Below are 14,878 nucleotides of genomic sequence, written 5' to 3'. Positions count from 1 at the left end.
TGTCTAGTGGAAGTTTTGACTCATTTTAAGGTAGCGCACAGGGTTAAAATATATAAGTATAATCAAACTCTAAGCCCGGAAATGTTTCACAGTAAGCAGCCTTACAACCTCAAAGTGCCAGGTAGAAGGGTTCACGGATCGTTTGGCTAACAGGTATTCTTCTGGCTGTGCAAGGTGGTTGTGAGTTTGGGAAACTGTGTCAGTGTTGTAATCCTGCAGTAGTGGGGAAGGGAGAGAGAGCATGGCACTTCGTAATCGTGCGGCCCTTAACCTACACACCACGGTTAGCAATGTCTCCCATCTGCATAATCGTGTTATTATTCGGCGGGCGTCCTCCTTGCCCGGGGAGCCCATTTTGCCTGCGGGGATGTTTTCCTCGTGGTTGGGTTCATAGCGTAATCAGAAATACAATTTTCGTCCGCTGCTACAATATGGCAAGCCTTCCCTCCATCTTGCTATCTTGAATAGACATTATACTCGAATGAAGTTTTCGATAGTGTGGATGAACTCCATAGCACATTTCATCACTGAATACCCCTTCATAGTGTTCTGTCGACTACCTTGTTCTGAAATATGCAGGGGGTAGCTGGCATGGGTAGGTTGGATATGCACCGTATCATTGTTTGATTTTACTTGCAAGAAAGTGTCATTCATAGTCTTTTGAATGTCACTCACAGTTGCACTGAAATGATGAAAATGTTACACATAGAAATTTGAACCCTGGGCAGCTATGGATGGGGGCGGACAGCTCTCAGTTGGCTATGCAACTAAGCTATAATTGTGGCTTAATTCACCTTATGCAAATAGAAGCACTGATCAGCCAATAGATGGGCTTGTTGTAGGTAGTGCTCCTTTTATAGTAAATATAGGGATGCAATGACATGCTGTATATGTAATGTAACTGGCGCTCATGTACAGCGTTTCAATACCTTTGCATTCACATACACGTTACATTTGTATAATTAATACGTAATTCTCAATGCGCGTTAGATTAACACTATGAATGGCGGATCGGTCAGGCTTTTCAGGGAGCGGAATACCTAGTAAATGCGCGGTGCGGTCTGAATGCCATAGTCATTGCCTGAGTAAGCTGGGTAGCCCTGCAGATTAGTTTTTACTCTTAAACAATCCTTGAAGCTTGCTCAGGGCTCCCTCAGCTCTGTTGGTATCTTTTATATTGTCCAGGTCCTTCTGGAACTCTTCACCCCTGTGTCCAGGACCAGGTGGAAGGTGTACACATCGCCTTCAGCACCTATGCTTAGCAAAGATTTAAGCTTAAGTGTTGAGGGTGATATAATGTTCCCTGGTCTTTCTGAAGGGCTCCATAGGGTAGGATGACCCAGCGGCAAGGAGCAGCAGGGTAGTTTACTTGTGCATTATCGACCATGAAGCCAAGTATGCATTGCGGGTCTCTGCTCACACTAAAGTGGGCCACGATCACACAAAGCATAGGATGAGACTGCGGTGTCAGTCATATATGGCGATTTATGAGAATATGCCAGAGGTAGCGACTATGACATCACAGACTTGATTGCATTTTGCGTGTGGGGCGTTTGTCTTGACAGTAACCGGGCAGGGTGCCCTGGGTGGGGCAAAACAGTATACCAGTTTGGGGTTGATTATTGGTGCGTTAAACCTATTTGTACAGCCAGGGTGCCATAAAGTGGGAAGGCCACTGGAGGGCGGTGCTTCTCACTTTGGCTGCACATGAATGAACAATGTCTTCATTCACTAATAGCAATAATGGGCATTGCTCCATGCTTTTCTTTCATAGAACTTGTTTCGCTAATTTTAATCAGTAGTTTTGGATGGCGCCTATGTTTCAAATCCAACACGATTGCATTGACAATCTGATGACTCGCATTTAGGGGGATGTCCATGGTTCTTTGCATGGCTAATTAATGTTTCCAGTACACAAAGACACCCGTTGCTTAAGGCCTCATGCTCCTATTGCTTTAGCCTTGGTTTGGTCGTACCATAATGGGGGCAGTCACTCACTTATAAAACGTAGGTTGCTACATTAGATAGACTTTTCTCACACCTGAGCTTATCTGGAGCCTCCGATAGCGGAGAATTCGGAGGAGAACTGAACAGACCACGGCCTCCAGTGGGCTGGCTGTCTACCGGTTCTTGTTTAAGATTCTGTCTCATGGCGCCCAAGTTAAATCAGGATCATGTAGGTTTAAAATATCAGTTCTGTCTGGGCATTCGACCCAATCGGTGTCGCGAGTGACCACTCAGTGGTCATTGTTTCTCTGCCCCCACCCTCCCCAGACACGTGCATGTCGGGGGCCATGGTGGGGCACTCCAGTGAGGTCCACCTTCTCTTTAGTTTTGTTGGTTTTGAAATAGGCAGGGACCGTACTTCTCCCCTCAGTGGGCTTTAAACCGTAGAGGGTTCTTCTTGGATGTGGCACAGCTGTGTCCGGCTGTCCTTTTGTTTGCTTATAGTTATGTACGGTTCTAATTTAGTATTATGCCTGGGTTGCAGGGATGGAATTTGCACGTTCTTTCATCTTTACCAGAGTCGCCTGTTTGCCCCCCCGGTGTATGTCGGGATTGTGGGATTATGGGGGTTACGGGTTTGTGGCCGATTTTCGGGGAAGTGGACCCATTGGCTAGTTCCTGCATGATGGGGAGATTTCCTGGCGGTTTCTTAATTGGCTCTAAGGCTTTAGACCTCTATTCCGTTTCACGAGTCCTCGTAGTGCCCTCACTAAGTGGGACGATATTGAGAAGTTGGACATGGCATCTAGTATTGGGACGATCGCCGAACCTCACGTGCGCCTTACAATTCCAGGTTCAGCATCATAGGATTAGAGGAGATATCCCGGCAGATGGTATTTTGTTGACCACAAAGGCAGAATGGGTTGATAAGTCGCCTATGTCATTGAATTGGATGACATCTGCATAGCAACAGGTCGATAGCGCATTGGGTGCTTGTGGCACATTTGATAATGGTGCAGGATTATTATTGTTTTACTCTGGGAAACGGGGATCTTATTCCCAGGTTCTGTCTTTCTTTGCCGTTGGTTACCAGCCCAATGGTGGGACAGTACAATTTTACACTGACTCGGGGCAATTACAATGCAAGGAGAGGTGCTGCGAAGGCAATGCCTCGCCCCCTGATGGACTATGTTTAATTTTAGTTGTGTGGGAGTGGGGCTCGCAAGCTCGTCTCGTCTTGCTATGTCCGGTCGATGCAGCTAAAAAGTGCCCTCTGCAAACAAGGGCAGGGTACAGGTCGCTTAAGTTAAGACATATTCACCCGCGCTTTAGCCAGGGCAGCAGGCGGGTGGTGGTAGTGGTCGTCTAACAAGTGTGCTGCGGGGCAAAAAAGTTTGGTAAACACTGCGTTACAGCCAAATGGCGATCGGGTATTATAGACCATCTGCCATTTCCAATTTCAGGAAACGGCAGGTATTTGCACATAATGTTCCCCTCTGGTTCCCACAGACTTGTCTGCCCCCTGGGCTATCCTTCTATGGGCTTGAACCGGAGACAGGAAGGGGCATTTTCTGCGACCTGTGTCCCAAATACGATGATAGTCAACGCCGGGGTAGATGTACCTTGAAGGGCCGGTTGGTAGTATCTCCCAGAGGATCCACTGAAGGTGTATTGTAGCTAGACATAAAACTGGGAATCTGGGATTCCAACACTTTTGTGAATTAAGCATCCAGGGTCATAGATGGTTAGCAGGTACTGGCATCTGTGATCTAACGGCAGTTAAGCAAACGGGGTGCGCTGCGTAAGTTGTCAATCCATGAAAGGGGAGGTGTCGCCAATAGTGAGACAATACATATAAGGTTCAAACCAGATTTGACACCAATAAGGTGTTCAACAGGGTTAGCACTCAAAGGGGTCTGTGCAATTGTCTGGTCAACGGGGTGAAGTAAGTGCACTCCAGACCAAGGGCAGGTGACCTGTTGCTGCAGTTAAGCTCAAAAGCCCCGCATGGTCAGCTATATTAGCCATGCTTGGTGTGGATGCTGTCAGCCAACATAGTGTGCTGCCATCCCAATAAATGGGGTAACAAGGTGTCAAGCACAATGTGCTACTATGTCAATAGAACATTTGGCATGTCCAGTGTTCAACAAAAACAAACATTTTACCAGGGCAGGTAATTTTCCACCGCTCGGGATGCTCCGGGTTTGCAGTGGGTACCTCCCCCACCACCCTATTTGAGAGAATTCGAGGATGGGGGAAGATTAGGACCTAGTCAATCTTGAATGTTAGGCACCATATTGCAGACAGTGTGCACTGTGCTTATCAGACAGATTCTCTATGCCGGTAGTCCTAGGGGGTTTCACCACAGAGGGAGCTGAGCGGGCAAAATTCACATAAGGAATAAGGGATGCAGGGGAAGTGCTGGAGGGCAGCCTTGCTCATTGTCCCATTCGCCCAACTATGGACATTCCTGTGCATCTTGACTTAGCAAGCAAAGGGACTGTGCAAATGTTTAGTATAATCCTTCCCGCCCTAATAGCCAAAGTAGGTAGGTGGGTGAAGGAGCGGTCTCCTAACAAGTGGGCTGCTGTCCCAGAGATGGGAGACACAGGTGTCTAGGCACACACAGTGCTAGAAGGGCGCCAGCTAGGGGGGATCAGTAAATAGATGGGGCAATGGGTGCCATAGTGACTGAATTTGTTCCGCCCAGAGTTGGCACGGGGTGGAGTCATGTGAGGCAGTGGAACTTTCACGCAGAAGGATGAATAGTTAATTGCACAAGTCACAGGCCATAGGGGCTTTGATTTCATCAGACACTAGCTGAACCAGGCAAACGTCAAGGGCTATTGGCATATAGATGGGTCATCTATAACCAGTAGGGTTGGTTCTCTTTCATCTAGATTTTCAGGAGGCTCTAGACAGGAGAGGTTGCGGGTAAGACTAGCAGTTTGGGTGGGGGGCTCTGGCAGTGACGGTTGCCACCTCCAGAGCTGTGGTGGAGTTACAGGGCGATCTGGAAGCAAAGGGGTACAGAAGGGTACCTCTGCGCGGCACCATTGGGGGTGCCAGAGCCAAATCCTAGGAGCCTCATGGGAGGTTCCTGGAAAACGTGTCGGCACCCTGTTAGTCCTTCGGGTGGTTGTGGGCCTGAACAACCGGGGGTTTGCTATGCTACGCTCCGCCCTGAAAGGGGCGTGAGTAATAAGGGACCATGTGTCACGTGATCCGGGAAGAGGATCACCAGAAGGGGCAGCACAGATGGGGTTCGCCCCAGTGCTGCTTGGCTCATCAGGCGGGCAGGCGGCCCAGATGGTTGCCTGCCCTCGGATCGCCCGTACGATAACCCACCATATTACATAACGGTGTATGTAATAAACCTGCAGCAATTTTCCCCAAACAAGAAATGTGTTGTGTGTTTATTTATTAGCATGCATGTTACGTTAGGGGGTGGGGAAGGTTACCAATGGTGGTACTATGTTGCAAGACGCATACCACTGCAGTTGCTGCTGCAATGGCCACAGCTGCGCCAATTGCCCGTCCTCAGTCAGGAGCGTTGCTTAACTTGGTGCAGCAGACACAGTAGCACTTGAGGGGCCCACAGAGTCCTGATTATTTCTGGAACTCGTTGTTCAAACAGCGCTTAGGAGGCCCACTTCCTTTCTTGAACTAGGGCCCACGAGACGCTGCTTATGCCACTGTACTCGTTTGAGCTCTGGGGTGGCAGGGGCACCGAGAGATGCGGCCTAGATAACACACGAAACTGTTCCGGAATAGACAGGCGGGGCTGGACTTCGAGCAGCCGGGCTCATGGGGTCTAAAAGGCAGGAACACCACATGCAAATGGCTCTTATCGGAATGTCACTATCTTCCACAGCTGTCCAATAAATGACCCTCCCCGCCACCAGGAAGCGCATCGCCATTGTGTGTGCATGGTTCAATGGACATTTGCAGCCCCCATAATATGCTTACTAGCTCTGCGCTTGCTGCGTCAGCAGACAGGTGTGCCCTGAAACACGTAGGATGCTCTGAGCCGGAAAGGCCCAGTTCTCCTTTCCACGACTGCCATTTTACACTGAGGTCTGGCGCAAATGGCCTGGGCGTTCTGCCACTTTGGAATTTCCTTGTAAGCTGCAAGCTGGGGGTGAGGGAGGACTGGTTCCAGAGCAGCATAGACTGCCATGGTCTAGCTCTTACTGCCATTCTAGTGGCCTGCAGCATAGGGCTGGCTTGAACATTTTTGCCAGAAGGTCTTCAGCGTGTAAAGATGCAATATATTCACGAAAACACACATACCAAAAAAGACAGACATTTTCTAAAGCAGTTTTCCAGGGAGCACCCTTGACATTCTCTGGTGAACTCAGTTTTTGCAAATGCCCCTGCCTACATTTGTTTACACGAAAATCTCAAAGCTACATTTTAGTCAAACATTCCCTCTCCTTTTCAACTAGCTAAAAAGAAATAGAATTAAAAAATAGAAACAGATTAGCTGCATACACACTGCAAAGAACGGGAAAACACAAGGCAGCATTGATTAGGAAATATGTACCAGAAGACACATGTAAATACGGCAGCTAATCAACAGTTGTAGTACAACACACTACATCACTACATCAATGAAGAGATTTTAGAACCTGTGTAACAAAACAGGGGCTGGGCGAAATTTTGAGACCAAAAAAGGAAAAGGTAAAAGCAATATATTTAGATGATCTAGGGAAGCATATCATGAAAAAATCCCATAAATAGATAAAGTTAAAACTGAAGTACAGAATTCAGATTTTTACCGTACCATGATACTAACTTTCGTATGCATGTATTTTTCAAAGTCATTATTCATCTGAAAGATTTCAAAATCAACCATTCATTTCTACCACATATTGGCACTTGCATATATGCCAGTGGTCACTGCATTTGAACCAACTCCTCCTGATAAGCGCACCAGGTACCCGGCCCACTCAAGGACCCAACAGCACCAGGACAATTCAAATAATTGCCCCGAACCCCCCAAAAAACCTCTGTCTCTCTCATTGCTGGCTATACCTCGGATGTTCCTATGCATAGGTTGCTACTTATACTGATCAGAGGCAGCAACAGAGAGAAAAGACACCGATGCATGTTCAGCCTACTTGCTGCATGACCCTGTCCGTCGCAGTATAGTCTGAAATGTCCTTTAAAAGAATGTGTTGAAGTACACGTATGCATTTAATACTAAGTACAGCCAATGACTGGAACATTGTATTGGACGCAACTTTCAAGCTAAGCAGAGCATTGCTCTTAGTTTAAGTATGATGGTAAAAATAATGTCACAGCTGATATATAATGATATTAGCCATAACCACCAGCTGATCTAGGGAAAAAGCAAGGACAGTAATATTCTGGTTACCACAAAACACACCATGTCACGTGACAGTAAAAGTAAAGTTACAGCGAGAATAACTTACCAAGAAGTCATTGACCTGAAGTCCTGTCCGCTGCTTCTGGCCTCGAAGTTGTGCCTCCTCCAAGTAGCGCTGCAGAATGTCTTTCTGCTCCATGCTGGCAGAAGCGGACACGCCAGACCATCCAAGCCGAGAATGCCCATGTCACGCAGGTGCTGACGCGAGGACCCTGCGAGACATGCTCACCCATGGCTTCTGCATGTGGTCACAGAGCTTCGTGACGCGCCTTAGAGGAAATCATTAGTAACTGCTTTTGTGGTCACACTGAAAAAAGTGCCCCCAGAAAGCTTCCTTCCGGGTCTTAGTGCCCTTTTACACAGCAGAGCAGCAAACAAGGGTTGAAAATAAATTGCAACTGGGGGAAGTCACATTTAGGACTTCCTTAAACTGTGGCGAGGCATTCCACCGACAGGTTGTTCCTATTTTGGAAAGACATTATTTCGACTTCAGCAAGCTTGACTTAAACTTCTTGAGAAGACACGCGAGTTCATGTTCAGCCTTCTCTGGCTGATGCATTCATAGTTTGTGTAGAGTACCTACATCTCGTTCCACGAGACATATATTACACGGACACTATATACAACCCACTGATATTTTACCACGGTGGTAAAAGGAGCATGACTCTTCTTTGATGTATTTATCTACTTGTTAATACTCAACAAGTGCAGTTTTCTGGACTCTCCACACTACAGCTACAGGCCCCATGAGTGTTTGAGAACCACAGGGCACTATACTAAGCAACGCATGCAGGGTGGGGGATCACTGGGGAAACAGCAGGGCCGGACTGACTACCGGGCGCTTTGGAATGCTGCTGAGCTGGGGGCTCATTTAGTTGATGGGGACCTGCGTGTACTTCAAAATAATTAAAGCAAAACGAATTTCGTTCAGTACACGCAGGTCCCCATCAACGAAATCAGCCCCCAGCTCAGAAGCATTCCAAAACGCCCGGTAGTCAGTCCGGCACTGCTTAGTAGGGGTGATTCCTGTTTATTAGCTGAGGGTCCGAAATATACATTATATATACTAAAAATAGGACCGGTAGGTCATTTAATGATAACACACAAGATGTACAACCAACGCGCGTCCCCACCCTAGTCAACAAGCCCCCAGAAGATCTGCCCTAGGCCCTTGTTACGGCTGCTCTGCCATATGAAACATACCCCGATCTGTCTATGGGAGAGCAGTCCCAAGTTTATTGAAAAAGACATATGTTATACTTATCAACAAACGATTTCCAATCTGGGATAATAAGTTTGGCTCCAATTTTCACCACATTCCATTAAACTAACATCGGGGTGAGTTTTCTCCCAGTGATCTCACTAGCAATGGACCCGCCCGTACCTACCACTAAAGCATCTGATAAACTACAAGGTTGAGAGATACCTCTCTTTTTATGTTCAATCTTTAACCTGGGGCAGTTCGAAGCAGATGGTGCCATAGGAGGATCGAAGCCTGACTTCCCTAATCTATGTCACTTGCTAAATCATCAGACAGTTGGTTCCCACTGATACTGTAGAGCAATTGTTACCTTGAGATTCAATTTGGCCTCCCTGATATGATGGTCCTTGCTACTGAGAGGGGATTAAAATTGGAGCTCTCCCTTTGTTGTAGACACGAACATTGTATATATCGTAAATTTGGTGCCTCTTATAATCTGGCAGAAAATTACTAAAGATACTGGTCCTGGTGGCTCCAACAATGGGTTTGCAAAAATACCCCAGAGGGAGGAGAGTTAATCTAGAAGACCCCAAATCCCCTGGGCATCTGTACACCTTGTTTTGTAGTAGGTTCCTAACCACCCCGGGTCTTTTAATATTATGATAATACAGTCTCCTTCTTTGTCTTTCATTCCCTTCCCTATTTAGCTCACTCTTCGCATGAAAAGAATATTATCAACAGGTGACATGGGAAAGTTAATGTGTAGTCCCAACCAGTTAATGCTCTTGTTTCTAAGTTCAGGGACTTTTTCCGTCTGGTCCATTCTATGACCTGGAACTCTGGCTATAACGACCACATAGGAAGTGGCTTCAGGGGGTAAACCAATCACTGGTAGAATCCTGGTTTTGTTAAGTGCTAAATCCTTCTTCTTGTTGTCCTGACAGGTCTGCTTCACTGTGCTTGTGCTATGCTCCTGGGCATGGGCAGGAAGTATTGCCGTAAGGCTGGCTGAGACCTTCCCATCTGTGGGAATAACCGGCGGGCCACTCCTTGCTCTAGCATGTTGCTGTGCTGATATTTGATTGTGCTTTCTTATAGACTCTATGCCAACACCTATATTTCCAGGCTGCTCCACTGCAGGAAGCGGTTTAAAATGGGATTTTAATAATAGCTCAACCTCAGTTAGTCTGGTCAATACTGGAGTAAATTCTTCCTTTATCACTACTTTAATTTTCCCAAGCAAATCACGCACAAGTTCATCCACCCAGCAGGGTTTGGCAGATTTCATATTTTTATTAGGAACCCTACTGCCAGTGAACCGATTGGCACGCTCCGTAGACAGAGGAGAGCACACTAGAGGGGTAACCAGAGCATTTGTTTTGCTTTTAGCTACACTTTTAACCTTCTTGGCAACTTGGCGAGGTTTTTTGCAGATCTCCTCTTTAAATTGGCCTGCACTTTGTGCTGCTTTAGATCTCTTACTAATATTCCCTTCTGGTGAAGTCTGCGCAGTTGACTCAGCAGCAGCTCAAATTAGTGATGTTTGTCACAGGAGAGCCTTGGAATCCAAAGACATATGACTATGATGAACATCTAGGGGCGTATCAGCAAGGCGAGGCGATAGAATTATCGCCGCTTTTGCGGCCGTTTTCGGCAGAAAAGCGGAGATAATTTTATCGCCTAATTAGCAAGCTCACGCTAACGCGTGAAAACTTGCGTTAGCGTAGGAATTCCTAACGCCCAGCTTTGCATCTCTAATGCAAAGTGGGCGTTCCTGACCTGACATGACAGGAGAAATGTCGCTTAGAGACATTTCTCCAGTCATCAAGCCCCACGCTATGAAGCATAGCGTCAGGAAAAGTAGCGATAACCCCTGTTATCGCTACTTTCCTTACGCCTGCTTCAGGACTGACTTAGCCATGATATCTTATGGAAGGTGGATATCATGGCTAAGTTTGTGAGGCCCTATCATCAAGCTAACGCCACACTACGTGAGATTATCGCTGGGTTTCCAGCGATAATCTCACGCTAGGCAGTTAGCGTGAGGATTTTTATCGCTTTTGAGATAAGCGTTGCTAATAGCACGCTATCTCAGCGATAAAAATCCACGCTAGCCGGCGATAATTATCCTAGCGCTAAGTGCGCTTAGCGATAATTATCGCCGGTAGTTGCTGATATGCCCCCTAGTTCTTTGTGGTGCTCCCCTGCCCCCAGGGATAGTCTCCTCTCTGTAAATTCAATCTCAGTGGCAACTATTCCAATAGTTCTCTGGAGCATATGACCAATCGAAGTCGGTTGTGCCAGTAGACCTCTTTGCAAGACTTGAGCACCCCCAATGCACTTTTGTTTTTCCATGATTCGTAGATGGAATGCAGACCGGAATCTGACCTAGATAAGTTCTTAAGCCAGGTCACACAGTTTTAATAAAGAGCAACATGGTGTTAGAAATAAAGCCCACTCATACTGCCATGCCAGGCGCTGACCTCTGGTGCCAAGCCCAGCCTCGGTCAGGTGCTAATGGGCCCGCTCTTGGCCCGGTCTTCACTCTGGCCATGCTCGGTTGTGACCATCGCGGATCCCGTGCCACAGAAGTCCCACTGGGGATTAAAATCACCTCCTGGCACATTGGTATGATGCTGCAAAGTCCGGGGCAATTTCTGGCTTAGATTCCTTGCCCTTGCTCCACAGCACCATCGCTCGGCTTGGTGAATGAACAATTAGTTGGGATATTCACACTTCCTTTCTGAACTTTGCGGTGATTCACCATAATTGGCGAGAAAAATCCTTGGCCCCTCAGTAAATATTTGTTTAAGGTAGAGGAGGACAGCCGTTTCATAAAAAACCCTGTATGGAGTTCACAACCCTGATACAGCCTGAGGAGCGGCTGCAGCTCCTCTGCTCCCAGCTCCATCTGAATAAAACATTCTTGAGTCTGGTGATGTTAGCAATATAGATACCAAAGACACATTTTCTTTTGAAGGTATTCTCAGCACTACAATCACAGATAATGGGGTGCAATTTGTATCAGAAGGAATGAAAGAATTTCTTACGGATGTGTCCATCAACTACATTAGAACACCTTTCTATTGTCCTAAAGCAAGTGGATTGGTGGAAAGTAAATAGAAGGATAAAAGATTCCATCCAATTGGCTTATTCTACCTATAAAAATGTATGCAAAACAGTAAGAGAAATGTTATAGTCCTATCACATATCACCTAACAGTGTTACTGGAATTTCCCCCTTCTCTTAAAGGTCACAAACCAGGAACTAAACTCAGTTCTGGTTGACTCAGTGGTTTTGAACCTGTATGGGTTATTAGAAGAGATGTTGCTAAAAGAGTTGCCAACAATCAATCTGGATACAAACATTGGTATGATAAAAAGTGGGGTGAAGGGCCACAGAGGGTGAATTAGTCGTGGTAACAGAACCTAACCTGTCTCTTAACAAACTAAAAAATTCTAGAATCCTTTGAAAATTAAGAAATTCAAATGTAATGTAGTCATACTTGATGATGGTAAAACATGATGTACTGACAGAATTGCTAAATTCTCAGAAATTATTGAAAATGTTGGTGTTCACAATCCTACAGTAGCTAAAGACATCATTGAAGGAAACAGACGAGCTCCTCTCAGGAAAAGCTACACGTCCTCCTAGCTGGCAACAGGATTAAAATATGGGTTAAAGAGGCTCTTCCATATTATCCTCCTATGATTCTATACACTGTAATTTATATGAATTACCAGTTCTCTACAGTCGGTTTGCTATAAAAAATACTGCATAATGTCATGTTTCTATCGACTATATAAAATTATTATGTACATCTTCCATTGTATATAATTCATTGTATATAATCCATTGTATATAATTCTGCAATTTGTGCACAGATTATGACCAATCTTTGACTTTTGTTTCCTCTATTAGGGGAAAGACATGTTGCATTGCCGCCTTTGCTCTTCATCTATAATTTCCTCTGCCATCCTTTAGAAGAAGATTTGCTATATTGCCCATTTACTCTTTTTCTCTATCTCTATCCTGCTCCCCTTTTCTTCCATTTGGTGCAGTCCATTTAGTGAAGTGGACTTAGAATGTTGGAGTTTGGACAGTGCGGTGAGACTGAGGACACTGCTAGAGAATAATAAGGAATATGCTACTGACCAGTATGCATCTGTTCTTGGCATGTAGAGCTGCAGAGTTGTACACTTAGCATAGATCGCCATCTGGTGTTGGGCCCAGATGTTTGCAGTTTGTTTTTGTTCTTTGGACAGTCTTTGGAAGTCACGAGTTCGGTGACTCCTCCTTCGGTCCGTACTGCGCATGGGCTTCGGCTCCATCCTCAGATTGTTTTTCGCCAACAGGGAAATGATGGAGCGTAGTAATAACAGTGAGAAACCCATGTGTGTTGTATCTAAATAAGATGGACTGGAACAGATACAGGTAGCCGGGGAGGCGGGTGGGCGTGTACAACTCTGCAGCTCTACATGCCAAGAACAGATGCATACTGGTAAGTAGCATATTCCGTTCGAGGCATATGAGCTGCAGATTGTACACTTAGCATAGATTATATAGCAGTACCCAACCTTAGCGGCGACCACCGGTATCCGTTGCAGTGGTTTGAAAAAGTGTCTTCAGTACAGCCTGGCCCACACTAGCTTGCTGCTTGGAATGCACATCTACACAGTAATGTTTTGTGAAGGTGTGCGGTGTTGACCATGTGGCTGCTTTGCAGATGTCATCTAAGGGTATGTTCCCTAGAAAAGCCATAGAAGCCCCTAACTTTCTAGTAGAGTGGGCTTTAGGTGGAACAGATAATGTTCTTTTTGCCTTTTGATAGCAAATTTGTATACATTTTACAATCCACCTAGCTATCCCTGATTTAGAGATGGGGTTGCCTTTATGTGGTGGAGAGAAGGAAACGAACAATTGTTTAGTCTTCCTGAAGGGTTGCGTTCTTTGTATGTAGTACAGCAAAGCCCTTTTAACATTGAGTGTGTGTAAGGCCCTCTCTGCAACAGATTGAGGTTGCGAGAAAAAGACAGGTAATTCCACCGATTGATTGAGATGGAAGGGGGAAATGACCTTGGGCAGAAACTTCGGATTTGTACGAAGTATGACCTTGCTGTGATGTATTTGTAGGAAGGGTTCCCGTATAGTGAACGCTTGTATTTCACCAACCCTTCTAAGGGAAGTGATAGCTACGAGGAAAGCTGTTTTCCAGGTGAGGAACTGTAGCTCACATTTATGCATTGGTTCGAAGGGTGGACCCATTAGCCGTGTAAGAACTACATTTAGATTCCATACAGGGGAAGGTGGTGCCCTGGGAGGAATTACTCGTTTAAGGCCTTCCATAAAGGCTTTAATAGCGGGCACTCTGAACAGTGATAAATGCTGTCTGTTTTGTAGATAAGCAGCGATCGCTGCTAGGTGTAGGCGTATGGATGAATATGCCAGGTTACACCTGTGAAGATGGAGCAGATAGCATATGATGTGCTGTATGGATGCATCTAAAGGGTTGATTGTATTGTTACGGCAGTAAATTACAAATCTTTTCCACTTTGCGGCATAGCATGCTCTAGTGGTAGGACGTCTGGCTTCCATGATGATGTTCATGCAATCAGGGGGAAGGTTAAGGTATCCAAATTCTAAGATTTCAGGAGCCAGATCGCAAGGTTGAGCTGAGCTGGGTCCGGGTGCCTGATTTCTCCATGGTTCTGGGTTAGGAGGCATGGGGACAGGTGCAGTTTTTGATGTGGTACCACCGATAGCTGCATGACCCTGTCCGTCGCAGTGTAGTCTGAAATGTCCTTTAAAAGAATGTGTTGAAGTACACGTATGCATTTAATACTAAGTACAACCAATGACTGGAACATTGTATTGGACGCAACTTTCAAGCTAAGCAGAGCATTGCTCTTAGTTTAAGTATGATGGTAAAAATAATGTCACAGCTGATATATAATGATATTAGCCATAACCACCAGCTGATCTAGGGAAAAAGCAAGGACAGTAATATTCTGGTTACCACAAAACACACCATGTCACGTGACAGTAAAAGTAAAGTTACAGCGAGAATAACTTACCAAGAAGTCATTGACCTGAAGTCCTGTCCGCTGCTTCTGGCCTCGAAGTTGTGCCTCCTCCAAGTAGCGTTGCAGAATGTCTTTCTGCTCCATGCTGGCAGAAGCGGACACGCCAGATCATCCAAGCCGAGAATGCCCATGTCACGCAGGTGCTGACGCGAGGACCCTGCGAGACATGCTCACCCATGGCTTCTGCATGTGGTCACAGAGCTTCGTGACGCGCCTTAGAGGAAATCATTAGTAACTGCTTTTGTGGTCACACTG

General features: G+C 46.0%; 1 protein-coding gene across 5 annotated transcripts in view; it reads right to left on the bottom strand.

Moving 5' to 3' along the window:
* The window catches only part of LOC146830535 (tyrosine-protein phosphatase non-receptor type 22-like), a 542,480-nt gene extending 527,658 nt beyond the window's left edge, over positions 1 to 14,822 (bottom strand). For 3 of the 5 annotated variants that reach the window (XM_085604746.1, XM_085604744.1, XM_085604747.1), the window contains exon 1: positions 7,386 to 7,599. In XM_085604746.1, coding sequence (XP_085460872.1) covers positions 7,386 to 7,478 — 93 coding nt within the window. In that variant the 5' untranslated portion in view covers positions 7,479 to 7,599. Of the gene's footprint in view, positions 1 to 7,385; positions 7,616 to 14,614 lie in introns of those variants that run through there. The other 2 variants (XM_085604743.1, XM_085604742.1) reach the window with 2 other exon arrangements.
* Positions 14,823 to 14,878: the final 56 nt, after the last annotated feature.

The sequence above is a fragment of the Triturus cristatus genome, chromosome 5_1 (assembly GCF_964204655.1).
Source record: "Triturus cristatus chromosome 5_1, aTriCri1.1, whole genome shotgun sequence".
In the NCBI taxonomy this organism is placed as follows: domain Eukaryota; kingdom Metazoa; phylum Chordata; class Amphibia; order Caudata; family Salamandridae; genus Triturus; species Triturus cristatus.
Note: the sequence above shows the minus strand (reverse complement) of the source record. Positions and strands in the feature narration are given on the sequence as shown.